This window comes from Necator americanus, chromosome V, assembly GCF_031761385.1.
Source record: "Necator americanus strain Aroian chromosome V, whole genome shotgun sequence".
In the NCBI taxonomy this organism is placed as follows: domain Eukaryota; kingdom Metazoa; phylum Nematoda; class Chromadorea; order Rhabditida; family Ancylostomatidae; genus Necator; species Necator americanus.
In genome coordinates, this window is record NC_087375.1 from 5802214 (window position 1) to 5828588 (window position 26375).

At 36.6% G+C, this 26375-nt stretch overlaps 2 protein-coding genes across 7 annotated transcripts; one reads left to right on the forward strand and one right to left on the reverse strand.

The window, feature by feature from the left end:
* Window positions 1–547: 547 nt before the first annotated feature.
* RB195_013019 (uncharacterized protein) lies at window positions 548–8138 on the forward strand (the record flags this gene model as incomplete). 2 transcript variants are annotated; one of them, XM_064202651.1, is made up of 14 exons in its annotated part: window positions 548–599; window positions 924–1055; window positions 1145–1320; window positions 1378–1462; window positions 1840–1963; window positions 2053–2188; window positions 2245–2318; window positions 2413–2488; window positions 3874–4038; window positions 4906–5041; window positions 5225–5372; window positions 5449–5528; window positions 6337–6473; window positions 8079–8138. In XM_064202651.1, 14 exons carry the CDS (start codon window positions 548–550, stop codon window positions 8136–8138), a joined length of 1581 nt encoding a protein of 526 aa, XP_064058532.1. The 2 variants fall into 2 exon arrangements, with proteins under 2 accessions (XP_064058532.1, XP_064058533.1); XM_064202652.1 differs by lacking the exons at window positions 1840–1963; window positions 2053–2188; window positions 2245–2318; ... (5 more) ...; window positions 6337–6473; window positions 8079–8138 and adding an exon at window positions 2510–3732.
* Window positions 8139–8612: 474 nt separating this feature from the next.
* Window positions 8613–24016, reverse strand: RB195_013020 (uncharacterized protein; the record flags this gene model as incomplete). 5 transcript variants are annotated; one of them, XM_064202657.1, is made up of 24 exons in its annotated part: window positions 9884–10003; window positions 11854–11919; window positions 12556–12651; window positions 12705–12764; window positions 12845–12958; window positions 13404–13499; window positions 13625–13732; window positions 13884–14000; window positions 14623–14665; window positions 14749–14841; window positions 14917–15045; window positions 15289–15374; window positions 17070–17276; window positions 19217–19321; window positions 19382–19483; window positions 19573–19660; window positions 19743–19861; window positions 19928–20052; window positions 20206–20284; window positions 20347–20414; window positions 20972–21119; window positions 21864–22025; window positions 23734–23838; window positions 23909–24016. In XM_064202657.1, the coding sequence occupies 24 exons, from the start codon at window positions 24014–24016 to the stop codon at window positions 9884–9886; spliced, it is 2544 nt and encodes an 847-aa protein (XP_064058536.1). The 5 variants fall into 5 exon arrangements, with proteins under 5 accessions (XP_064058534.1, XP_064058536.1, XP_064058535.1 ...); XM_064202655.1 differs by lacking the exons at window positions 9884–10003; window positions 11854–11919 and adding an exon at window positions 8613–8615; XM_064202656.1 differs by lacking the exon at window positions 11854–11919.
* Window positions 24017–26375: the final 2359 nt, after the last annotated feature.

Consider the following 26375-nt stretch of genomic DNA (forward strand, 5'->3'; position numbering starts at 1 on the left):
CAATACCGTTTTCTCAGCACAGAGCATCATTACAGTGAATTTCTGTGCTAAGAAATTAATGTGTTAAAAAGTATTTTTTTTTGTGAATAGGCGCAAGAAGTTTTCTTCGCAAGAAATTGAAGAGTTGGAAGTTTTTTTCTTGAGAACTTGAAAGCTGCTATTATAAGATCGACTTTAAGATAATAAGAGCAATAACTTCCTATGAAAATAAGACAATATCCTCTCTAAGATGAGTGTTTCAAAACATGACTAATGAAATCTGATGATGTTTTGCTGCAAAACTATGTTTTTACGAAAAATAACTTTTTTCTCCATAAAATATACGGATATGAAAGTGATATGAGTCTTTGAAAAACAAATAAATAAAATTAAACGAATGAATTAAAGAATAGAAATAGGTGTTTCAAAAATGTTAGTACGATCTGATTTTGCATCATGTCGTTATCCGATCTTATTTTAATCGATACGTTCACCACTACGCGTTATTTGGAATGTTTTCCTCAGAAATTCCATAGAACTCTCTCCTTCTCTTGTAGATATCTTATAGATGCTGGATCAACGAGCGATGCTGATTTTTTCCCTGGCTCTTTTACAATCAGGTGAGCAAGTCTCTTTTCTTATACAAGAAGTAATTCATTATTACATTTTTATACTTTAAAAATATAGAAAGAGGTCTGTTCAAGGTTTTCAAAAAAAAATTTCAAAGTTTTTCATATCTTGGTAAGGGTCCTTAGAAGAAGAATGAGGATTTTATTCCAAATAGTGAAGAAAAGACAGTTTTTTTTCTAAATTGTTACTATCGTTGCCAAATCGTTGAAAGTTCAATAAAGTCTGCTTTTTTAGTTTACTTCTTTTAAATTTTCTTTTTCTAATTTTCAATGAGATTTCTGAAGATCTAACAACTTTGAAAGTATAACATTTAGTCAATAGCTGTCAGCCACCGACCACAGTCTTTCAACACGATCCTCCGCCGATAGTGACCCCAGCTTCCGCTCAGCTGGCACCACCGGTTCCCCCTCCATCGCCGCAAATCTCCTTTCCAATGGGGAACACGAGTGAGTTAATCCTACCAGTTCACATCCGAATCGAAAATAGTTAAATCCAAAAGATTTGTCCGGTTTTTTGAACACTTCCATATTTACAGTAAACGACGACTTATCGCATTCTGTACAATTCGATCCGATGACCGTTGGCAGCGGTCAACAGAACGTAATTCACGGGCCTCCGATCTCCATGCATCGTCATATGGAGTTCACGCCTTACCCAGGATATATACCACCTCCTCCAGAGTATCCAACACTCCATCAAAATCCAGAACAAGTACGGCTGGTCAGCAGTTGTATGTTGCACAAAAAAAAGATTCTACTGCGTTTCTAGAGCTCCGCTCCAGCAGGATCATCGATTTTCACAGGCATGAATGACATCCGAGATTCCGTCGGGAACTCACCTCAAGCGGATCAAAGTAAGATTACTGTAACTATAGCTAAGCACAAGAAAGTGCTGCTTAGGTGGTTCATGAATAACCGCAGTTACTTATGTCTATATGGGCGACCGCGACGCATCCGCAGCAAATCGCCGACTCTCCTTGTGTTCATCCTTCAATTATCGATCGAATTGGATCGAATTGGTTCATGCGAATTCTTCGTACCGCATCAAACTATCGCTGAAATCATTCACACATACTAGCTTACGAAAAAAAATGTTACTATGAACCTATAAATTGAAATTCAACATATTTTCTCGTTTGGTTTCCTTTTCCCGACTTTTGTTTTTAACAAATTCGTACTTTCCCATTATTTTTTTAAATTTTCTCTGAACCATGTAAAATCAGACATTCAGGGTTGTCCTGCCCGGTAGAACTGCACTCCGTGCAAGATTTCGTTGCCTGTGTTCAACCGATATCCTTCTCTCCCAGTAACGAGAAATCCATCAGTTGTGATTTTGAGGATGGCACATTTTGCAGGTTCATCCGTTCACTTTTCTCAATTTATCCTGCTGATTTTTTTCCCATTACTTTGTTAACAAATTTTTATTTGAATATTTCTTTCTAAGGTTCCAACCGACCTCTTCCCTGTACCAAATGGGAAAGCTCCCACTTACTTCTCATTACGCTTCGATCGCTGCACTCTCAGGTCGTCCAGTAATTCATCAACCGTCTGGAAATTTTGTTTATGTATTTTCTCAACAGGTAGATTCTATTTTTTTCAATATAATTTTATTTTTCTCATTACGTGAACTTTGCAGTTATTAGAGGACGATGAAGTTGCCATATCTGCTCCTATAACATGTCAACGAGGAAGTGGTGTTCTAAAATTCAAGTAGGTCTACTGGCTGAAAAAAGGAGGCTTTGTTTGTAAACTCAGATGTAAACTGACTGTAAAATCCTACTTTTATTTTCTTTTTCTATTTCAGCTATTGGTTAATCGGAGATCGAACGGCTACCGTAAAAGTTTGCACACAGGATAGTCAGGCTAGATCCTGTACCAAGGTCGTTTTCATTCATCCTCAGCGTATTATATTATTATTATTATACCCATATTATTATTATCATTATTATTATTATTATTATTATTATTATTATTATTATTATTATTATTATTATTATTATTATTATTATTATTATTATTATTATTATTATTATTATTATTATTATTATTATTATTATTATTATTATTATTATTATTATTATTATTATTATTATCATTATTATTATTATTATTATTATTATTATTATTATTATTATTATTATTATTATTATTATTATTATTATTATTATTATTATTATTATTATTATTATTATTATTATTATTATTATTATTATTATTATTATTATTATTATTATTATTATTATTATTATTATTATTATTATTATTATTATTATTATTATTATTATTATTATTATTATTATTATTATTATTATTATTATTATTATTATTATTATTATTATTATTATTATTATTATTATTATTATTATTATTATTATTATTATTATTATTATTATTATTATTATTATTATTATTATTATTATTATTATTATTATTATTATTATTATTATTATTATTATTATTATTATTATTATTATTATTATTATTATTATTATTATTATTATTATTATTATTATTATTATTATTATTATTATTATTATTATTATTATTATTATTATTATTATTATTATTATTATTATTATTATTATTATTATTATTATTATTATTATTATTATTATTATTATTATTATTATTATTATTATTATTATTATTATTATTATTATTATTATTATTATTATTATTATTATTATTATTATTATTATTATTATTATTATTATTATTATTATTATTATTATTATTATTATTATTATTATTATTATTATTATTATTATTATTATTATTATTATTATTATTATTATTATTATTATTATTATTATTATTATTATTATTATTATTATTATTATTATTATTATTATTATTATTATTATTATTATTATTATTATTATTATTATTATTATTATTATTATTATTATTATTATTATTATTATTATTATTATTATTATTATTATTATTATTATTATTATTATTATTATTATTATTATTATTATTATTATTATTATTATTATTATTATTATTATTATTATTATTATTATTATTATTATTATTATTATTATTATTATTATTATTATTATTATTATTATTATTATTATTATTATTATTATTATTATTATTATTATTATTATTATAATATCCTCAGCACATTAGCGCAGACTCTTCTTTTTTGTTCTTGAGAGAAAGAGAAAAAATCTGAATTCTGTATTTCTAAATTGAGTACAATTTGACGGGTTTTGAAAATGTAGAACGTCTTAAAATAACTTTAAAAATTCAGCCAATCATTTACACGGACTCATCGTCCGTCGCCGTTGAGGTTGTCCATCCGGATGCTGAAGTTTTCGATATTGAAGTGGTCACGTCAAATCTATCGCATTCAACTCTGTTTATACTTGACAATTTGGAATATAAAGCTGAACTCTGTGAAAATGTGCCAAAACAGGTAAATTTACATAGTAAAAATTCTAACTGATCCTAAAAGATTGACGTTTTACCGATGATTATCATAATCGATCGTTTACACTAAGCATTCATTATCTTTCGCTATCAGTCATCCCAGAAAAGCGATAGAAGTGCGTAGATCGATAGTTGTTGCCTTTATCATTTGCAACATGGGATTTCACCTTTAAGGTCATCATACTATAAATCTAGCGTGGGGAGAGGAGAAGAATCCGCGGGAAAAACTGCGGATGAGGTTCTGAATTACGGATACGGGGTGGTTCCGCTCATCTCGCTTTCTGATCGTCATACTAAACGGCGTGAAAACCACTTGAGTTCCTACGAGGCGCGTTAGAACACTCCTCTATGTACACGTTCCGGTTTCCTTAGCAGCCTATTCATTGGTTTTGCCCTCTTCCACGTCGTTTCTTACGACGATCTGGAAGAGATGAGCGGAATAACCCCGGATCCCGGAATCTACAACTCCATCCTGCTTCTCCCACGAATTCCCTTACCACGTCAGATTCGTGGTATGTTGTCCTCAAATTGTATCGTTTTCTCCACCCATCCATTTATTCAGCTAAAAAAACAAAATTTTACTTCATTTGTAGAGTATTTTACAACTGTATAGTTATATTACGTAATTCTAAAGTCACTAAAATTCCGTGGATGGATCGCTCTGATAGGTTAATCTTAAAATATTTATTTATTTGTGTAACCAACAGCTACGATCTACAAACTTTATCGTTTTTCTCGTTCGGGGAATTGAAGGCAGTAGAGAAGGCCTCGGTCTCTAAGAATTTGCTAGAAGATTATCCTAACCCGAAAAGTGAAATCCCGAACAATTTTAGTATGAGGCGGCGCATTTCAGAAGGAGGCACTCCCTACAGTCCCATCTGAGGAGCAAGTCAAGGAATTTTTCGATGATAGCGATATTAGCAGCAAACATAACCAGGGAAACGAAGAGTTTTCGACTGAAGGAAAAAGAATCGAGCAGCAAAATTCAGGTTATTTGAAATAATTTGAATAGAATTCTATAGAATGCTGAATCCATGAGCGGGAATGTAATTCAAAAGATCATCTTAAATCAAGGAAGACGGCTTACTCTTAACTCTACATCTATTTTTATTATTTTCTCAGTAGTAAACAAGAATGTTGATGTGTTCAGTGATGTGCTGATTTCGTTTCAGTTCAAACTCAGGATATCATCGATGAGGATGATTTACATCCTAAACGATCTCCGTTATCATTCAAAAGTCTGTCAGCTTGTCAACTTCTTGCCTGCTCCTTCACAACCACCATGTGCCAGTATAAAAATTATGAGAACAGAAGCATGAGGTAGGTTTTTTTCGCACTAACCTGAATCTTTTTTTTTTCTCCTAAAAATCAGATAATGTGAAGAGAATCGTTTTAGCTTAGCGGAGTGGAAACTCGGAAATCATAGGGTTGGAAACGTTCATACGGGAATCAGAGTCGGTAGCGATAACGATGGTGGTAAGCGAATTCGTATATTTCGTAGTTCCGTTTCGTATTTGTTGAAGGAGGGATCTGAGGAAAATCCCTCATACCTACATATTGCGCCGGACTCCGGACGGATTACCAGCAGCAGTACCGAGATCCAGCTGGGTCCCACGAACACAAGTACCAGAATCAGATGTGTTGATAAACTAATTCTAGTTGAAATAGAATAGAATTGGAATTAAATTTAAATTAAAGTTAGTAGATTAGTAATTAAAATCAAAGTTAATAGATTGGTAAAGTTATGGAGTTAGTAGAAAATCAAAGTTAATAGATTGGTAAAGTTATGGAGTTAGTAGAAAATTAAAGTTAAAAGATTAGTAAAGTTATAGAGTTAGTAGAAAATTAAAGTTAGTTAGATTAAAAATTAAATTTACTAAAATTAAATTAAACTTAAACAAGAACTGAAATTAGCAGTTTCCGTGGAACTGTTAGCAACTTTTTGAGGATTATAGATTTCAAATTCAACACAGAATAGATTTATTACAGTATACAAGTGTTGCATGGAAAAGAAAAGTAAAAGTAAGAAGCAAGAAAAAAGTAAAAAAGAAAGTTATCACTTAAACGTAAATGATATCATGATTTACAAGGAATGAGTGTAGCGCTGCCCATAAGAAAAAAGTGTAGTTGTAAGCTGCTCATCCATCTCCTGATGAAATTTGTTTCATATCCGGAATGAGGTCATACAAACATATCCTCTTCTCTTCATTACTTTTTCTCTTCTTTTTTTTCGTTGATGCACTTCGAAGCGCAAGCGTGTGGGCGAATAAATTTTAATTTTGAGGATTCCTTTTTGTTGGAACGGACAGTTCAACATTAGGATTAACCACCTACATATTGGAATCACCAAAATTCTCTCTGAACGCGGACACACAGCTGTTCTTTGACGTCTACAGGAGATCGAAAGATATCACTCTTCAGGTTCGTTTTGAAAGAATAACTGAATAAATCAATAAATGAGATAATCAATAAAATTAAATCCTTGGACTTCGAATATAAAAAAGGAATTGCTCGTCAGGTTTGCCTGGACTCACCTTTCTACTGCCCCTACTCAGTTTCACCTTTCGACAAACGTGTCCATTGGAAACAAGGTGAAACGTTCGTGATTCCAAAGAAAACCACAAAGGTTGATTTCTTATCTTTTCCTTCTTTCTCTTTTTTTCTTTTCATTTTTGTTCCATTTCTATTGTGATTAGCAGTATAGGCGGGTCAAAACGGCCTTATGGATAACCTTATGCTGTAGCGTAGGCGGCGCAGCGAAGCGAGCGGTTTGATTCTAGGTGGGACCCTCCTTGGGCTCACTCATCGCTACAGTTCGAGTTTCTTTTCGTTTTTTCTTAAATCTATAGAATTTTTATTGATATTTTTTGAAGCCATCCAGTAAATATGTCTAAGGAAATCAATCCATTCCTCGTACAATGGAATTTTTTTTCAGATTTTCTTCAAAGCAATTCAATGGAGAAAATTCAAATGGTTGGCAATAGATAACATATACATGACCGGTTGTCTATAAATAATACGCCGATTCTTCTCATGAGAAAAGTACAGCAAACGGACTTAATCCATACCCGTAGGTATTTACCCGTAGGTTAATTTCTCTCTTAAAAGCTCAGTATTTTTTTACTGTGCCCGTAGAAATTGTTTACTGATAAAATAGAGTAAAATAACTGCATGAACTCCCTCATAAACCTTCCCTCTACCCTAAATCTCGTCTCCATTCATTGAAGTTATTCTATGTGTAACTGTGTATTCTACTATTCCTCGTTCAATATTCACTTGTATTGATTTTCGATAATAATTCAAATATTCATATTCATTCCTTAATCGCCTAAGACTATGTTCGGGTTTATTGGCCTTTTTGCCTGATTTCTTCGTAACAATCAATATGATCATCTCTAATTCAACTATATTTTTGGTTGAATTCCTCTAATGTAAGTAGAAAAAAAACCCACTTACTAGGTCAAACTTTCGCTGTAAATCCATAAATCTCCATGACGAGGATCAACACGGCCACAACAGGGATTTCATTTTCGATAGGTTCAATAGGTATTGATCGTGGGCGGAGCGCTCGTAACGATAAACCTCTAACAATCAGTACCTATCGAGGTGTGAAATCTCTCCGGTACTGGTCCTCATCGCCAGCCAGCGGAGTGGATAGCTTTAAACTCATTTTTTTTTTAACTTAAACTATCTTCTCGGTTTTAATAAGTCTCTGACAATCCTTGACACGTTCTTTCATTTGTTTTTTTTTTCTCTCAGTTTAATGAATACTTGTTCTTTTGTCCACAGATCATTTCAAAATGTTTTATCGTTTTTTGAATATAAATTTTTGTAAAGCGTATATTTCCTTTTAAAAAAAATCTGAATATACACTGCTGAAGCAAGTTCAGAATTAATCCATCTGCACATTCATTCGACGCATTGAATAAATCAACTTCTGTAAAAAATTAAACGAACTGCTGCTGCACCTTCATGGAATCCAAAACATCTAATTTAAAATTAAAAAAGATCAGCAGCGCGATGAAGGAATCAGAATCGAACATAAAATTCTTTATCCCAACACCACAAAAAGCATCTTATAAATAAATATGAACTAGATCACGTTCACAATTCTCACAAGAGCATTATGACGAGAAACCATCACTGGATCATTAACCAAAAATTCCTCTCAATCAATCGATAAAAACAAAACTAGTACAATATATCCTACGTCTCAAAACAACCTTCAACAACAACGACGATATGGAAGTCTCTTTCGAATGAATAACTTCGCATGGAATATAGAGTTGTGAAATCAACAAAAAGCAGACAAGAAGAGACTGTAAATGATCCCCATATAAACCAGGGAACGACGATCAACGTTAACAATCACAGAACTTTAACACATGAAACACCGCGAAGATGATGATAGTATACCCGTCATATTCGATAACCATACGCAACGGGGCTCCGCTCAACTCAAACTAAGCAAATGGCTATTCGGTGAAGAACTTCGTAAATACTCGAGCGGGATACATCACACAACTCGCATTGAGTCATTGTAGAGAAGGAGATGAAGAATCACTAAAAGAAAAAATGAAGTGGAATGAAATATAGGGGAAAACTTATGGGTACTGGAAGTTGAGCTATTTTTTTTCTTCCGTTTCCAAGATTGTCGAATAAGATTGACCATATTTTAATGAAAATAGCTTATCAGGTCAATGTGACCAATCGAAGAACCCTAAACGGGAGTAGGTCCCAGTTCTACAAAGCTAAACTCCAATATCTTTATCTCAGTGAGTTAAAGTCCGACTAAAGTAACTGTATGATGCCCAAAATTATCAAGATCAGAAAGAAAAATCACGTTTTTCAAACAAAACGCTAATTATTAGAAAAAGGTTCTGCAGATAAGATACACAAAGAAAAAAGTTTCTAAAAGAACCATTCATGGGGATTTTCCGCAATTTTACCTCCTTTAGCTGCCGTTCTATTTCGGCATAATTTAAAAACTTCACAACAGTGAGCAGAATAAAGCCTTTGGATGTAGACATAAGCGGGTTACTCCCGATTATCCTAGATAACCTTCCTGCGGGTGCTTTAGAATGCCCATCATAGCGACTGGAATATAGGGGAAAACATGAGCTATTCCAGCTATTGATTACCATTTTAGAGTAACAAAGTAGAAGAACATTATATTCCTTCATCTCTAAATTTTGAAAGAAGAATAAATTCATTTCAAAGTCACAAATCCAAAAAAAAAAGCAAAAGAAAATATTACGTAACTGTAAAATGGTCAAAAACTTTGTCATGGAAACATCAAAAAAAATTTTTAGTATTTAATAAAATTTTCCTTGAATATATTTATAAATGTACTGACAAATTACACCATCGAACGTTGAAAGAACGCAGGCCCAAGCAGAAAGAAAAACATGGGGATAGTTCGAAAGAGTTTGGAAACAAAAGCATGCTAGTTAAAACATAGGTAGGCACGGTAAGAAACTTTTAAAATGCATAAGCATTAGCTCCAATGCTGCATTGCAAAATTTGAATGATTAAAAAGAAAAAACGGTAATGTGAATGCTCATGAAAACTCAAAAATTTTATAGTAATTAGCGTCTTTTCGAAAAAAAAATTAACTATTTAAGAAAAGCAGAAAACTCAACTGCCAAACATCCTAAGAAAATTAGTGCTCCTATAGTCTCATCTATCCCTAGACTCTCAAGTTTCCGAATGAAAATCTCGTTTTAGTATTGGTATGAATATTTAGTGGATAGAACCCGGGTTCCTCAACTCCACTGAGGCAAAACCTAACCTAAGAATGTGTCGATTTCACTCTCACGTTACGTACCCGTCTAACGACTGACGACCTCCCAATCCGACTCGTCACTCTTCACTGTGCAGGATCTTGCTGAAGTTGATGTCTTATCGTCATTCGTATTTTGACCGAGACATGTTCGCAACGCCTCGATCTGCTAAAATGACGACAGACACAGGTGCTCACAAAACTGTGCTGCTTGAGAAATCACAGCAATAATTACAGTAATTGATCGAAGTGTTCTTTGATTAGAAGATTAACGATAGTTAGATTATTACGGTGACCTAATAACATTAACAAACAGTTAGTATGAAACAGACAATATGACAGACAAGGTGTGTAGTGCATATCAACCGAATTAACAGCGTACCTCATTTGGCAAAACTAACAATCTCTCGTGAAATGTCAACTTAATTTATCAATGACTGAACGTTTGAATCGAGATATGTTTGACTTTGTAACGTCATTAGAGGCCTAGGGATGTGGAAATGACCCTCACATGATATTATGATCTTTTTTCCGCGTATGAAGCGGAGTTGACGGTGAAGAAAAAGGTTAGGAATGTTCGAAAAATGCTAGGAAATCTTAGGATCGAAGGTGCTCCACAACTACCCCTCATAATCGGTTGTCATCCCAAATGCAGCCACCATTTGAAGTGAGGGTGACATCCACATCTGTAGGGCATACGTAATTAAAGGCATCAGCCCACGAATCTGAGGTGGTACGGATTTCAGGTGGAGTATTCGTATACGGCATAGTAGATTATGTAGAGGTGGGTGATTCTGTCCATTTCTTGCTAATTAGCGTAAAAAAAAAACGGCCTGGAAGATGCGGCGTGTGCAGACGACTGGCGCGCTCCAATCGAACTCCTTGTAGATAGTAGCGCGCCGGAACGCTCGAAGCTGTATCTTTCGGGCCGTTTTTTAAGGCAATTAGGAAGAAATGGACGGAATCGCCCACCTCTCCTTAATCTACGATCCCGTATACGAATACTCCACTTGAAATCCATACCATCTCAGATTCGAAGGGTGATGCCTTTAAGGTGCGTAAAGACATAGGTTCCTAAAAAAAAACCGAACATTAGCACAACTACTACATAAATCACAACGATATTGTCGCCGCTTCTCCTTAGACCTATCTTACGTGAAACTGTTGCCAGGAAGCGAACATAAAAATCGTTCCGCTATTCAAATTGGATACAAAATATTCCAATCCTATGAGTAGGGCGTCAATATCCAAAAGTAAGACCTGTAAACTGAACAAGAATACAAGTTTCAATTTGAATAATGTTTTGTAGTATAAAGAACACTACGGTCAATCACTGAGAAAAAGTCAAGGCTCAACGACCAGGGGCCAAAAGAGCACATTATCAAGTACGTACAATATTGCACCCACAGAAAAACATTTTAAAAAAAGTGCAATGAGCAAAATCCTGGCGCGGCAAACATATGCTGAACTTGATCTTTTTTTTAGAAGAGCGTCCGAACTTTCACAACTAAGTAGGAATCTACAGAAAAACTGGAACTACACAGTGTAACTAGTAAGGAACACCTCAAGAAGAACAGCTAATGTTTACCAAGCCAGGTCAAGAAAAAGATACCGTACACGACAAAAATCGCATTTGCAGCGGGGTCGACATCCATGTGAACATGTTTTTTTTAATGATTCAAAGGGCAAATTCGTGAATTCGGGAGGGTGATGGACAGACTAGCGGGGTTATACAGTGCAGAAATTCTCGAAGATTTCAAATAGGTGCTACGTCGTTTCGCTTCGAATCACGAGTGGAAAAACGGTACTTCAAAAAGAACGGAACAATAGGACATAAGCACGTTCAAAATAAATTGTCTCCTGCGATTTTCAAAGCCATGAACGACACCTCTGATTGATCTAAATCATGCACTGAATCATGCGGCGAGAAAAAGCTGGTGAGCAAGCAAGCGGATATGGGAACATCATGTCCAGAGTTTTGTTTCGACGACTTCAAAACCATTTCATTAATACACAAACCTTTTTCAGAAGCTCACACTCCCTGAGCTCTTTTTTGAGACGATCAGCTGAAGTTGCGACAGCACTCTGAACACAGGGTTACGTGCTATGTAGCCCAGACTAGATCGCTATTTCTGCACTCGTTTGATCATTCTAGCGAATTTCAACTGTTCATATATGAACAACAAAAGTGAGTTGAAGAAAAACGATCATTCGAGAGAAAGTGCGATTCAGTCTGGTGCATAAAACAAACATGCAGTGAACAAACATGCAACTGAAAAAAAAACTGAACTGTACTATAAAGGGAATAAAAGCGTTGGAAGCAGGTTATGGAGGTAAGCGACGCAAACAGAAAACAAAGGATAAAAAAGCTTGTTTTTTCCAAGAAATAACATTCTGAAGTAATTCTGAACACGAGCCCGTCTCTTCCAAACTAACTAGAAGTGTTTCAAATGATACTAACGTTGACTAATCTCTACCGTAACAACAGAGTTTACTGTAAAAACTCAAGTTAGAAAATTCTAGCAAAGAAATCAATCCCGATGAAAACATGCAAATATGACGGCCGCTCCTAGTTCAAGTTTTTTAAAACTTCTTACTCTAACGCTTTAGAATTGGAACAGTAATTATTTCTGTACTTTCTTTAGCAACTCAAATACTCCAGTGATAATTTGATAATAATCCAGTGAAATATCACGGGGAAATACTAAACATAGGCCTTACAGCTTTCTCAAGTGCGCTCTCCAAAGCAGCAACCTTGTCCTTGTAAAAAGATTCACGTTCTTCCACACCCATTTCAATTTGGGTCAAGAGGGCTGACTGAAAGCACAGACTAGGTAAGCAACGTGATGCAAAATATATCCACGACTTACCAAACAATTGAATGCATTTCTGTAGTTGTCAATTTCAGCTTGCATCTTCGCAACAGGGCCCTTCAATAATACAATTTTAAATGGTATCGCTAAACCCAAAGCAAAGAACGGACAAGTTCCAGAAAGAGCGAACTGCCCACCTCTCTATGATCTTTTGAATGGTCCTTCGATCGATCTTTCCTATCTTTCTTGCCTGATTCGTGAAGAGCAGATTTTAGAGATTTTGCAAGATCGTTGACATACTTCTCATAACTCTGGAATAGTGGGAATAATTTCTTCTGAGCTACACTCTAAAAATTAAAACTATGAGGCTAGCATCCCACAGGATCCAAATATGCGAGTTCGATTTTAGTTACAGTTTTCTTTTTCAAACCTGTGTAAACATTATAACCACTACAACAAGATTTTAGGAAACCTTTGGAATTTGCTGATCGTTCTTGTTATAGGAATACAATCTTTGCAGTTAAGGAGGATAGTATCCTTATTAAAATCATTATAAAATACTGTTTCCTTCTTACAACGAAAACCCACTGATATGAATAAACGTAAAGAACGACACATAGAGAAATACATGAATGAAATTGAGAAAGAACATTCCACGCACAAACTTGCTATTCTGTATACATAACGGATCCTTAGAGAGCAACAACAATGTTACAACCAATGCCCAAAAAAAAAGAACCAACTGAACAAACGTACCGAATCATTCAGTGGAGAATTGACGAGGCTTCCGATAGCCGATGCTACAAGCTCTCTTTCTTCTAGCAACTGTTTCATATCCGAATCACCATCTCCCTGAAAGAAATGAACAACTGTAATTAGATTTTATGAAGAGAAGACCAGAATCGTTGTATTAATGAACTAAGTAGAACAACTAATCTCTGAAAAACTACAAATGAAGTGAGCTGTTTTAAGAGTACCTTCTTCGATTTCGACGATTCATGTGATGTGGAGGAAACTGTAGCTGCGAGCTGCTTCTCCAGACTTGCCACATCGTCCAAAATTTTGAAATTACGCTTGCGTAATTCCTAATAACGAAAGATGATATTGTGTCAACTAATTAACTAATTACAAATATCGAATTAATTGCAGTTCCATTGATCAATTCACATCACATCACATTCAATCACATATATAAAAGTAGAAAATCCTCATAAACAAATTACGATTCAACGGTACCTCATTTTTCTGTTGTAGTCTATCATTCTCAGAACGAAGGCTGATCACCTCTTCTTCGCTAACGGAAGCGCTGGGTTTGCAGGCATCAACTGGTTGCGTTCTCTTTAGAACCATAATCTAGACAAATTCAAGATTTTCGAAAAGGTTAAAAAGTGATTATTCTAACTTGACCTATTTGCCCTTGCAATCAGATGACTAAGCCTTTGTGAAGTATTAATCCTATAGCGAGCGAAATTATATGCGTTTCTAATTGCGCTGTAAACAGAAAATGAATGTGATACAAAGGTTTAATATCAAAGTCTAGGTGAAAGTAGACAAGAATTTGTTTGAACGCTCTGCACTGCACTGCACAGGTACGGTAAACTAGAAATCAAGTTTTTCTGGTGTACTATTAGTACTTAGAAAAAAAAAACATTCTGCAGCGAGCAGAGAGCAAGGCTATCGACATTCTTGTTCTTGTTCGACTCTATGCACATATCTCATTCGGGACTATTTCTTCGAAATGTCGGAACAAAAATAAAGCTGTACACTTAATAGACTGGTTTCTCAATCAATGCAGAAGAAATTTTAGATTGGTGCCCTCAAGAAGAAAATGCATTGCTGTCAGTCACAGAAGGAAGTGTAAATATTTCAGCGGTGCAGACGCATCTTATCCCGCAAAAAAATAAGTGATAAGGATTTCTAATGCACAATGCTAGGATCTGTACTACACCGTTGACACATCAGCAATGGAACGAACCTCATCATCTGTTGACGCTTGCTTGGCGGTGGCTTCGGCTAGCCTTAAAAACTTCTGATTACTATAAAAACAAACAAAAAAGAATTCCTACAGATAAGTTACTAGTAATAAGGCTGAAACACTTACGTTATAGCATGAGATTTCTCTACATCGGACAACTTTTTCTCCAGCTCGGCAACCTTCTTTCGAAGTGCTACATTTTCGGCCTCTAATTCCACACTAAAAAATAATAATATATTGGAATAATAGAACATGAAATAGAAGTACAAAAAAACCCAAGAAATTCATAGATACCTTCGATCATTTCCTTTACCGACCAGCACTTGCTTTTCGTTTTCAGCGGCTGCTAAACGAGCACTTTTCTCTGCCAACTCCGCTTCTTTAGCCAGTAATTTCTGTTCTAGTTCATCCTGTTCTTTCTTACTGAAAGAAGTATCCATTTTCGAGAACTTCACGGCCTCATATTGCACATTAATTCACAATTGCAAACACAATCACTTTATGAACTAAGTTCACCATTTCGACAGTAACTATGGAACGGGAAAAGAACCGGATTTCTGAACCGAAGCTGTTCTCATCCAAACTTTGTTCCAGCGAACCGTAGTAACGGATGAATTTGCCTTTAGCATAGCCGTATAACAATTACTAGATGTAAAATGTACTCACAACTGCTCAAACTTGGCAACCTCTTTGTTGAGCTCATCAACGAGATTCTTTAGGGAAGTGTATTCATCCATTAGAGCTGCTTCCTTCTGAAATGAAAAGTAAAATAATAACAAAATTTCTAAGACAAGTGTTTCCAGAAGAAACATGCATTAGTAGCACAAATAGTGAAAAAGAAAAACAATAGTAGGAGAGGATCACAGATTTCAGGATCGATAAAGATGTTTTCGAGGATACGGCACACATAACAAAAATGCACTAGGATGAAAAGCATGGCAGCTGGCAACTTCACGAATGATATGCGGTGCCACAGTCGTTTACACTGCACAAGAGAGGGGAACGTACCGAGAATGAAAGAAATTGGAGAGAGAGAGAGAAGAGAAGCACTTGAAACTAGACCCATGTCGCGATAAAACCATGAGAAACGCCCGGGAAATCTATGCAGCCTCCGACGAGGCACTTTAATGACACCTACTTGTTTAGATATTCGTTCCTTTTGCTGCAAATGAACGCTAAACTAACATAGTACTATTTCGATAAGAAATATAATTAAAAAAAACCCGAATGAAGAATATTTGTCAATATAATATAATAACTTCCAAGGGAAACTGTGAAAAAAACAGTCTTTCCTAATTTCTTATGATAAACTAAAGATTTAGGATTTCAACATAAGCGAAATAAACGATGTAAAGGAAAATGAGCATCAGACAGAAAAGAAAACCCAGAATGTACGAGGAAGTAAACGCTACCGTAATGAAATACAGCAATTGCTGCATTTTAAACAAATGCCCATTAGTAAAATTAGTGAGGGCGAATTCATAGAATGCTAGGTATGTGCGACGAGGAAATTCCGCAACATGCCTGTTACCAACTAATTGCTCTCGAGTGGATTCGTGAACAAAACGTAAACAAAAAGTGCGCATTAACGCTGAATACAGAAAGAATAATTCCTGTGACACTCATTTACGAGCATGTTATAGTAAATGAAAACGTAAAAGTAGCGCATAATGAAAAGCAGTAGCATGGCCAAATTCGAGCGAATAAGAATGATACGCATTCTTCGGATGAGCAGTCACGTACTGTAATTTTTTTTTGACAGAATTCCTACCCATTATTAGGAGTTATTAGTTATTATTAGGAGAGATTAAACCTTATGTGTATGTGGAAAAAAATAAAAAAGGACCACCGGATACCATCAAGATAGGTCAGTTTGAGGAAATTGATGCGGCTAGCGTTCGCAGCATGGATAATCTCTATTGGAAAATGTTTTTCAGTGGCAATCTGGGAGGGTTCTAAAGCACCGGAGACTCTGTGACATATTGATTTCCTCATCGCAGCCTCAAATTGTAATGGTTCGCGCGAATATAAATTTGCATGAAATGTACTACTGAATCAAGTGGAAGGGAACAGATTGGTTGGTTGAAAACCCAAAGTTTCTGGTTTGCGAATGCGACGACTAACTGTTTCAAAGCAAAACTACAGATGAAAAAGAAACAATAGAAGATGAGTCATCATTTAAAACGAAAGAACGCATCCAAACGGCTTGAGTTCCATCGACTACTACAACCGAAATCAATAATGCGGTTTGTGATAATCGAGTACCACGAAATTTCACAATAATACCTCAATTCTAACGCGAATTCATGTTTCTCTATATGATATCATGAGATTGTTAATCACGATACGTGTTTCTCATTCTCTTGGAGATTAATGCTTTCTTAACAGCAGATAACATACAACGAACAACACATTCCTGCAAACAGTGAGTAAGAAAAGCAATATACCTTCTCCCATTCAGTGCGAGCCTGTGCGAATTGGTGAGCAATTTCGTCACGTTCGCATTCCGCCCTTTTTACCGAGTCCACTGCTGGCGCCATACGGCTTGTCTCTTCAATAATGCGATTCTTCTCCTCCAATTCAGCCTTCAATTGATGAGTAGCCGTGTCCAAAGCGGCAAACTCTTTCTCGAGATGTTCTAGAGCTGTGATCTGCTAAAAGAACCAAAAATATGAGTATTAAGAGGCTTCAAGACCTACGTTAGTGTGAAAGCAGAAGTACAGCATTGTGTTCCCATTTTTTATCAAATAGTTCTAATTTAGTTGACTCAAAATCGTAATTCAGAGATATAAAAATTCTGACACTTATAAACACCAAGGGTAAAGTTTGGAAATTTGAGTGACCTCACCGAAGAACACCGCCCAACGAAACGGCCAGATCAAAAGGGTATGTGAACTAAGATGAAGTCGCAAACATAGATGTACAAACTGATACCGATACCATCATTCAATTTCTTATCAAATGGAGTAACCGTATATTCATTCTTCAGATTGTATTTTCTTGATAACATCGACAGTGTAAACAGAGTAACAAAAACTTATTGCACACTACAAACTCAGATTGGCAATCACTGCTAGAGATTACGGCAAAACCACGACCCATTAAATTCACTCAGATGACACTCGAATAGGTGTGAGTCAGTTGTAACAACAATGGTTTTAGTGTTCAGTAAATGACATTTCAAAAACATTTTTTGACGAAATGTACCATCAGTTCTTACACTCCCCTACCAAGGAAAGCATGAGGGATATTCTAAGAGAACTAATATATTAATTTTATCTCAGCGTGAGGTCGCATATACAAGTTTGATTGTTGCTTGCCCGTTGTGGCCCTTATTTCACCAAACGCAATCAGGGACTTGAGGGAGTATACGCCTTGGGAGCGTACGAGCTATATAACCAACACTACTGTTGCATGGCAAAAGCTTTCCATAAATTGCAAAAAGGTGCTGTCGTCCAGCACCATGCCAGAACCCATACCTTGAGAGGTGGAATACCTGGAGGAAGCATGAAATCTTTAACAACAAACATTCGTCTCGTAACATTATACCGCCGGTCGCTATCAAGCGAACTCCAACAGCATTCGAAGAGGACTAATATACTGATTTTATCTGCTTTGTCCACACTTCTGTGCCATCTACATGCACTGCTTGCTGCATTGCAGAAAACATGCATCAGGGCGGACGGATAACCTACTGAACTCGTGCATGAGTTCTGTTATTTAGGCTGTATGGTGAAAAACGAAAACAACTGCTAGAGAGAAATTCAGCAAAGGTGCGCTGAAGTCAATTCGGCATTCAACTCGTTGACTAAGTGTCTGTGGTCGACCCATCACCACCGAAGCCAAGTTGCGGGTCTACCTATCCGCAATTCACCCTATCATGATGTATGGATCGGAGACTTAGGCGGCGCAGTCGGCGGTGATGGAGAAGTATGGAGAGAATGCTGTTTAGACGGATGTTAGCATACTTTTGGCCGATCGCGTGCCACAACGAAGAACTTTACTCTGAAGTGCATATGATGTATCGGCGGTTGACATGTCAAAAATATCAACAACTTGCTCGGCCTCTTGTAGTAGTCATAGAAAGCTGCCTTTGCTTCTCTGGTCACATTGTGAGAAGATCGTCTGATCGTCATGTCCAGGTTATCCTGAGGATGCTCTCAGATTCAAACTGGAAAATTCCTCCTAGTCGTAAAAGAAAGTTCTCGATTGAGGTTATAAAGGAAGATCTGAGGACAATTGGGGTTGACAGGCTGTTCAGTCAAGACGTAAAGTTCCGTTGTTTATGGAACAGCGACGGAATAGGCTCGGATATACTCAAAGACGACACGCACTGGCGAAGATGGAGATAGCCGCGCTAGGCCGTAACATCCATCCGCCAATTAAGTCAAAGTAAGTCATCTCAGTCTACTAATCTCAACCACTTCCTATGTACTATTCGTTGCAACCATTGCTTTGCACTTTGGATCTCATGTGAAACTCGTATAACCGAGGAACAAAGAAAAAACAATCAAAGAACAAAAGTATTTTTCAGCTCCATGAGGAAAAGTTTGAATGCCCTGCAAATCACAAAAAAAAAGTGATAAGAAATCACCTCTGAGATCCCAGCAATTTGTCGTTTCAGTGAAGCATTTTCATCGGCACTTTCATTGAGAGCCTTGGTCATCTTGGCTAGACGTTCGGTTAACTCCGCATGATTCTTCAAACAATTCAAAACTGTTGTTTTTCAGAAGAAGAGCAGAAGAAAAAAATCACCCACAGCTTTTACTGATTCCAGGCTGGCTATAGTTTTGGCGGCGGCTGCTGCTTCCACAGCTGACTTCGACAGAGCAGATTTCAACGTGTCGTTCTCAATACGCACCTAAACCGGAAACTCCACAAATACAGAAAAAGCACGAATGAAAATAGCTATCCTCCTATAATCAACACATCCAGGAAAAAACTGCTCACGTTGTTTAACTGGATAATCTGTTGCTTTGCCGATGCTTCCGATACCGATAATGTTTGAAGCTTTGCGGTTAATTCCGATATAACACGACTGAAACAAGACTGGGAAATAGAACACTGGAGAGAAATTCAATAATCGCTAATAACGCGACAATTTTGCAAGAGAAACCCACTTATGATCTGCTATTTGCCTGTCAGCAATCGCTCGGGATTGTTGATGTTGTTCAATTTTCTTCTTGTAGTCAGTCTCTTTCCTTTCAAATTCCTCAATGGCACGTTCCAGGTTGTTTACCTGTTAAAAGAATTTTCAACGTATCCAGATGCATATTTTCGAAGAGCAACTGATAACATAACACACTTTCGCATTCGTGTCATGGAAGTAGGTGGCGAGATAGCTGATATATTCGGGTTCTATCTCTTCTAGCGAAGCAATGCGTGTGAGTACTTTGTTCGAATCCAAATCGTTGATGTTCACCACAGTGACTGAAAGTTAAGCAGACGTATCTCTTCTCTGTGCAGACATCATTCGAAAGAAAAAACAATTCGGACGGACAAATTGACAACATTTTCTGAACCGAAATGTGATATCTTTAAGGAAATTAAGTGTACTTTTGGCAACTTCTCACAAAATCTTACTTTTCTTCTTGGATTTTTTCTCCTTTTCTTTTGCTGGAACGGTAGCGACGGCTTCTACAACAACAGTTTCTTGAGTTTCCTGAAAAGACTAAACTGAGTTTTTTTTTCACTGGTAGACTAAATGAGAAAGCAGAAAAAAACCTCTGGCGCAGTTCTATTAGTAACCACATCTTCTTCCTTCTTTATCTTGCTTCTTCTTTTCTTTTTTCCTGGAACCAGTCGAAACATTACTGAGGGTACGATAAAATTCCAGCTATTAATTCAATGCAGGATATAGATAAGTGACTTGTTTTAATAAACACTGACGAGAAAATTCAGAATATCAATATCACTGTAGAAGGTTAAAAGAGAGCAGAAATCCTATTATGACGAACAAAAACTTGATCAATTAGACGACTGATTAACAAAATAAAAAAGAATGAGTAAAGGAAAAATTGTGTTCTCGAAATCAATGAAAGGAGTAGTCAACGGGAGGTTTCAAAATGCTTTTGCCAAATTTATCTTAGTCGAATGAACACGGCAGCACATTTTTTTAGAAAGAAATTCCGCTTTTCAAGAGTGCTAATTACTTCGGGAATGTTCCCGAATATTTTCGAGTGGAACTCCAACTCGTGCATATAAAAATGGTTGAAATTCTCTATATTATCACATACTTCTGATATGCCAACCAGTTACGCAGTAAATCGGCAAAAGTCATCACCAATGTTCTTCAACAATAATACTCATTGACACATTCTAAGCACAAAGACGGAAGACATCAACGAACCTTCAGAGGTGGTTGACTGATCGTTTCGATTTTCCTTATTTTCTTCAAGAAGGTTTTCACTTACGACCACAGTTTCTTCACTACTTAAGGACGCAAGTTCTGGTTTGCTTTCTTCAGGCTCAGAAGCACTTGCGTTACCAGCAAGACTCTGAAAATTTTTGCACTTAGTTCACGATAGAGCTATTATTTATGACATAATTTTTCCTAGAGCTAGTTAACACTTTTCAGGTGTCTAGAGTTCGGAAAAAAAAGCTCTCACTACTAACTACTTCTAGGAAATTTAATTCTACAAGTATTTTCAACATTTCACCTGGTAGAGGAATAGCACTGATAACATCAGTGTACGCGACAGCTAATCGGAGTTCGCGACTGAAAAGAGAAGCGCCCGTCCCTGAATGACACTAACACGTACGTAAAGAAAGGTTCGCACTTTCGAAGAAATCACGCGAACGACAATTATCGAGGTGAGCGCTCTACGCTGCAAGGTCAACGTCATCTCAAACCACCAGTGTTCAGATAAACCTTAAACTTACCGAGTTCGTGCTCGTAATTAAATAAACAAAGCATATAAACAAGCAGGAAATGTCCCCACAAGAAGTGCTTCCAAGAAACCGGCGATTCTATATGAGTCAACGACTCCGCCTTCTTCCCAGTTTTTTTTTACCAATGCTGCAGGATCGCCTCGCGTGACTATACTTCCACAACAATCCAAACTAGTACATGTCAGGTATTCTTTAGAAAGAAGTTCAAAAGGTGGAAATATTTTCATCACAATAAAGAACAATTAAAATGAAAACTGCATCTTACGGATCTATTAGAAGAGGGGCTCAAAAAATAGAAGTCTTGTCATCACACCAGTAACTCTTAAGATGACAAGTAAGAGATAACCAACCTTCTCTTTTTCTTTCTTGGAATGTTTCTTCACCTTGGGCTCTATGGGGGAGGCAGTTTTAACTGATGACGTGGAAACAGATGGAGCCGCATGGTCGGCTGAGTCCGGAACCGTTTCGCTCGGTGCGACTGATTCTACTTCCAAATCGCCATCCAGCTTGGGCTAAACATTCACTAGACTTAAATAATTTCTATAACATTGACCAATATGAAACTTTCCATCCCACAAGTAGAATGGAATTATGGTGAGAACGGCGAGAACATTATAACAGAGCTCTAAAATAGTCAATAAGAGTCTAGCAGAATAAAAGACTGAAAATATTTCAAAAACAAATGCATATAATAGATTTTACCAAAGAACTAACTGTTCAAAGACTGGGTAGGACAGAAAAGAGAGCATACAAACACTCAAAACGCGAGAACATCCAAAACTGTGATTCGAACTCACTTTGTATTGGGTCTTTATGTTATTTTCATTCCAGACATATTAAGTTTTCAATTTCGAAAATTCCACACTCTTTTTGAATGTAGAAAACAAATACAGCGTTTATTCGTGTCAATCGCATAAGAGCAATCACACTCACAGTAACATAAATGAAAATGATTCCACTAGCGCGCTGTCCTACAATACGCATTCCCTATAAAGAATAAAGCGCACGGCGTTGACGAATCCCTATGGGGATGAACCTATACGCTCGACTGCAATTCAGAATCGTTTGACGTTTATGAACGTATGTGCAACGTATACCGTGACTTGAGGGGGTGAATGGAATGTCAAATCAGTGTTTTTATCCTCCCAGACCAATTTATTGGTATCAATTTGTCGACCCCGGAGGGACGAAAAGTTTGGTTAGCACTAACTACGCGGCTTCGCAATAGCTCAACTGGATGCAGTATATGATGATTCACAATGCACAATGATTCATGTATCTAAATGCACTAATTTAATGTCAAAATAAGTGATAAATTGCAGCCAACAATGGGAAGATATTATGCATAGTTCTGCAGTCATAGTTGCTTCCCTGATTAAATGTGTCACTAATTAGGCTGCACAACATCTGCGTCTGCATTTTTCCCAGAATTTCACGATTTTCTGATTGCAAACAAAGAGAAACAAAATTATGTTTGGTGATCTCTTTAATGATATGCGTTACAAAGTCACAGAAAATCAGAAAAATACATGTTGTTAAATTAAGCTGCACGATATGACTAGATTTGCTCTCGCCAAAAGTAAACTGTAATTGCTACTGACTTTAGCTAGTTACTGCAATCATAATGGAAATAATGGATCAATATGAGAGTCTTCTCTTAAGCAGAAAACAGAAGGTTATATTATGTTACTACACAATTGGAAATCTGTCGTTATGAACTGAACGAAGTTAATTTTTTGAAGGCAACATCTAAACTTAACTAGCAAATTTTGAACATTACTTATTCTAATTCCACGATAAAGTGATATGAGATTATAGATCAAAACGCTGTCCTGCAAAAGCATAGCAAGAATGTTAATGATCACTCAAAGAAAGATTAGCTGACTGCCCATCCTACCTTGACATACTCTTATGTGAAATCCGCTATCCTTCGATAATTTATGGATGATTTACAACGGTAAAGCGCGTATGAACCTCTTGTTCTGCGATTCCACGCCATTCGACCCAAAATCTCGGAATTTCGGGTTCAAAAAAAGCATGCGCAGCATCAACGCGAGGAACAGCACAATTCAGATTTGACTATTCAGAAAGACCTCGGATTTAAAACAAAAACGCAAAAAGAAAACAAGAGTATTCTACATCGGAAATGTGGCCAAAACAAATTCAAAAAATACCAAACAAAAAATAATAATAGAAAACAAATAATGTTTAAAAACTTGCCTCCGCTTTCTTTTCCTTCACATCCTTCTTCTTTGCAATCTTCACTTTGGATCTGTGCTTCTCACGGTCCTGACTTAGTAGTTTGCGAGCATTTTCACCGAATGCCTAGACATTCAGTGCCGCTTTAATTTTTCTTTCAACTCTATTTACTCCCAGAAAGAAAACAGGAACGTACCTTTTCAAAATCTCTTTCTTCATCGCTTCCACTGAATAAATAAAATATGATAGCAATGATAGCAGCAACAGCGGCAAGGATGCATGCTAACATGAATGGATCCAGCATGTTGGGGTTCGCTTGTTAGTTCAACAGCTGGAAAGGGTTACCTGGAAATTAAAGCAGTAACATTTCTCCTTCCAAGCGATAGAAATGCACAAACAGTTGAAGTGGAGAGAATTGCTAACATTTCCAACTGATCAGCCGGTTTGAAAATTTGCACTGGAAGTGAGTTCTAAAGAAAAGAAAGGAAAGCTAAACGCAGTTTGTGGATGAGTAACAACATCTATAAATACCATCGAAAAGTCGATGGGCCCATAGAATGTCGGTCACAAAGTGAAAGTCATAGCTATTTTGACTAATAGAGATAGTATAAGAAGCAAAACCCGTTTGTGAGCAATATTGACAATTGTATAGTCGGAATTGAAATTCTCTCTCCATACTTCCCAATCATCAAACACAGCCATTTTATCAAACGTGTCATTCATGTGATTACGACACATAAATTTCTGTCTACCCATAGGTTAGCCGGCAGCTTAAAATTTTACCCTTTTCAAATGTAGGCAAACACACTCTCTTGAATGCTACGTAGGTCATCCGTTTCTCAGGAAACGAATGAGCCGAGTAAAATTTTCTCAGGTAATTATGTATTATAGACAAACGCATTACATCAGCAACCATATTACTCACCGAAACATGAATGAAATGCTCACAGAAGAAAAGAGGTGCGGAAATTGAGGAGAGTCTACGCTAGGGTCCCATATTTCACCTAATTGCTACCAATTAACTCCGTTTGTGTATGACAGCTGTAGATGCTTTTTATAGAGGACAAAAAAAAAGATTGGCAGCAGCCAGTACGAGCTAAGCAAAGAAAAGCAAAAACGACAACAGTAAAATGGTTTTAAATCGAAGAGGAGCGCGACCAAAAAAGCAGTTTCTTTTTTTTTCGACAACTGCTACTGGGAATTATGACGTGCTGCATCAAAGTTCTACTTCGAAGATAATAAAAAAATGGTTGAAGGAGTCAGAACAAATTCTGAAAAAAAATGTTTAAAAAAAATTGTAACAGACCAACGTAAAGCACCAGCAGCAACCGGCAAAGAAAAGTTGAAGAATCGAATGAGTTCAATGAACAGAAATCGACTTAGATGACGCTGAATGATATGTTGATAGCAATATGAACGGGTATCGGTAACTTTTATTGCATGATAAGGGTTAAGATTAGGTAAAAACGGTCACAGCGGACAAATATCGGAAGAACGACGCAGCGACGATTCGAATCGTAAGAAAATCGGACCGCAGTCGACAACGCCGGCGCCGCCGACGACACTCCATCGACGCACGGCGGAAGTGCGGCGACGTCGCGCGCGGCCGGAAAATTCGCGCCCGCCGCGTTCATCCCGACTAGCCGTAGCCTACGCCCATTCGAGGTATTTGTAATACGTCGTTTAAGGAGAGAGAGAGAGATGATTACATTTCTCACGGCGGTGTGTTTTAGAGTATGACAGTTTGGGTTTTCTTTCGTCAACATCCATCAACTCGACGAAAACCCGCTGTGAAAACTCAACGCGAGATTATTCCCTTATAATAATACGAATAAAAGCCGTTCTCCGAAACCACTCCCTAGAATTTATTCCGATCTCGAAACGTGATCATTTGTAATGTTTATGTTGCCATATTGTCCTTTCCATGTCGGACCATATGGCAAGGAAGCGGCCCGCTTGTAGCGAGAGTTGCTTTTTTTATAAACAGGAGAAAGCCGGGAATTTTCCATGTGCCTATTTTCATCTCGATAAACCGTACCACTCTTTGTTTTCTAGCGTATAAAATCCCATTTATAGTTAGCCATCCTGGCTCACGCGCACGGAACCTTCGCGAAAGCTGACGCCACAAAAGGCACCGGATCCGACACCGCAGAAACTCCGTAAAAGCAGAGCAGGAAGTTCCGCTAATTGGCGGATTCTTGGGAAGAACTAGCAGTTTGTCGAGACTCATGGAGTGGAATTTTCTGGAGCATTTGTTGAGCCTTTTTTTCTAGACATTTCAACACGGCTTTTATTAAACGGAACAACGACCAGTTTGTCAAGAAAAGTAGAAAGGAAAGAAAGGCAAAAAAAAAGAAGGGGTAACGAGGACGAGTTGTGGTGGAACGAGGACTTACTTCCGAGGACAAAAAAAAGAAGCAAAAAAGAAATCGTCAGCTATGAATCATTTCGTTTAGATTTTGTATATTTCATTTCTCACGGGTTGGACATGTGGCGTACGCATGGCAACACGTGGACGTTTCAAAGGCAACGCATCACGATTTCGACGTGATGCGAAACCCACCGGCGAAAGCGTAGATTTCGGGAAGTAGGTAGCGGAATCTACGTAAAAAAACGGCGGGCGTGGAAGGCGCCGTTTTTACGACAATTTCAGTTGCGATCCA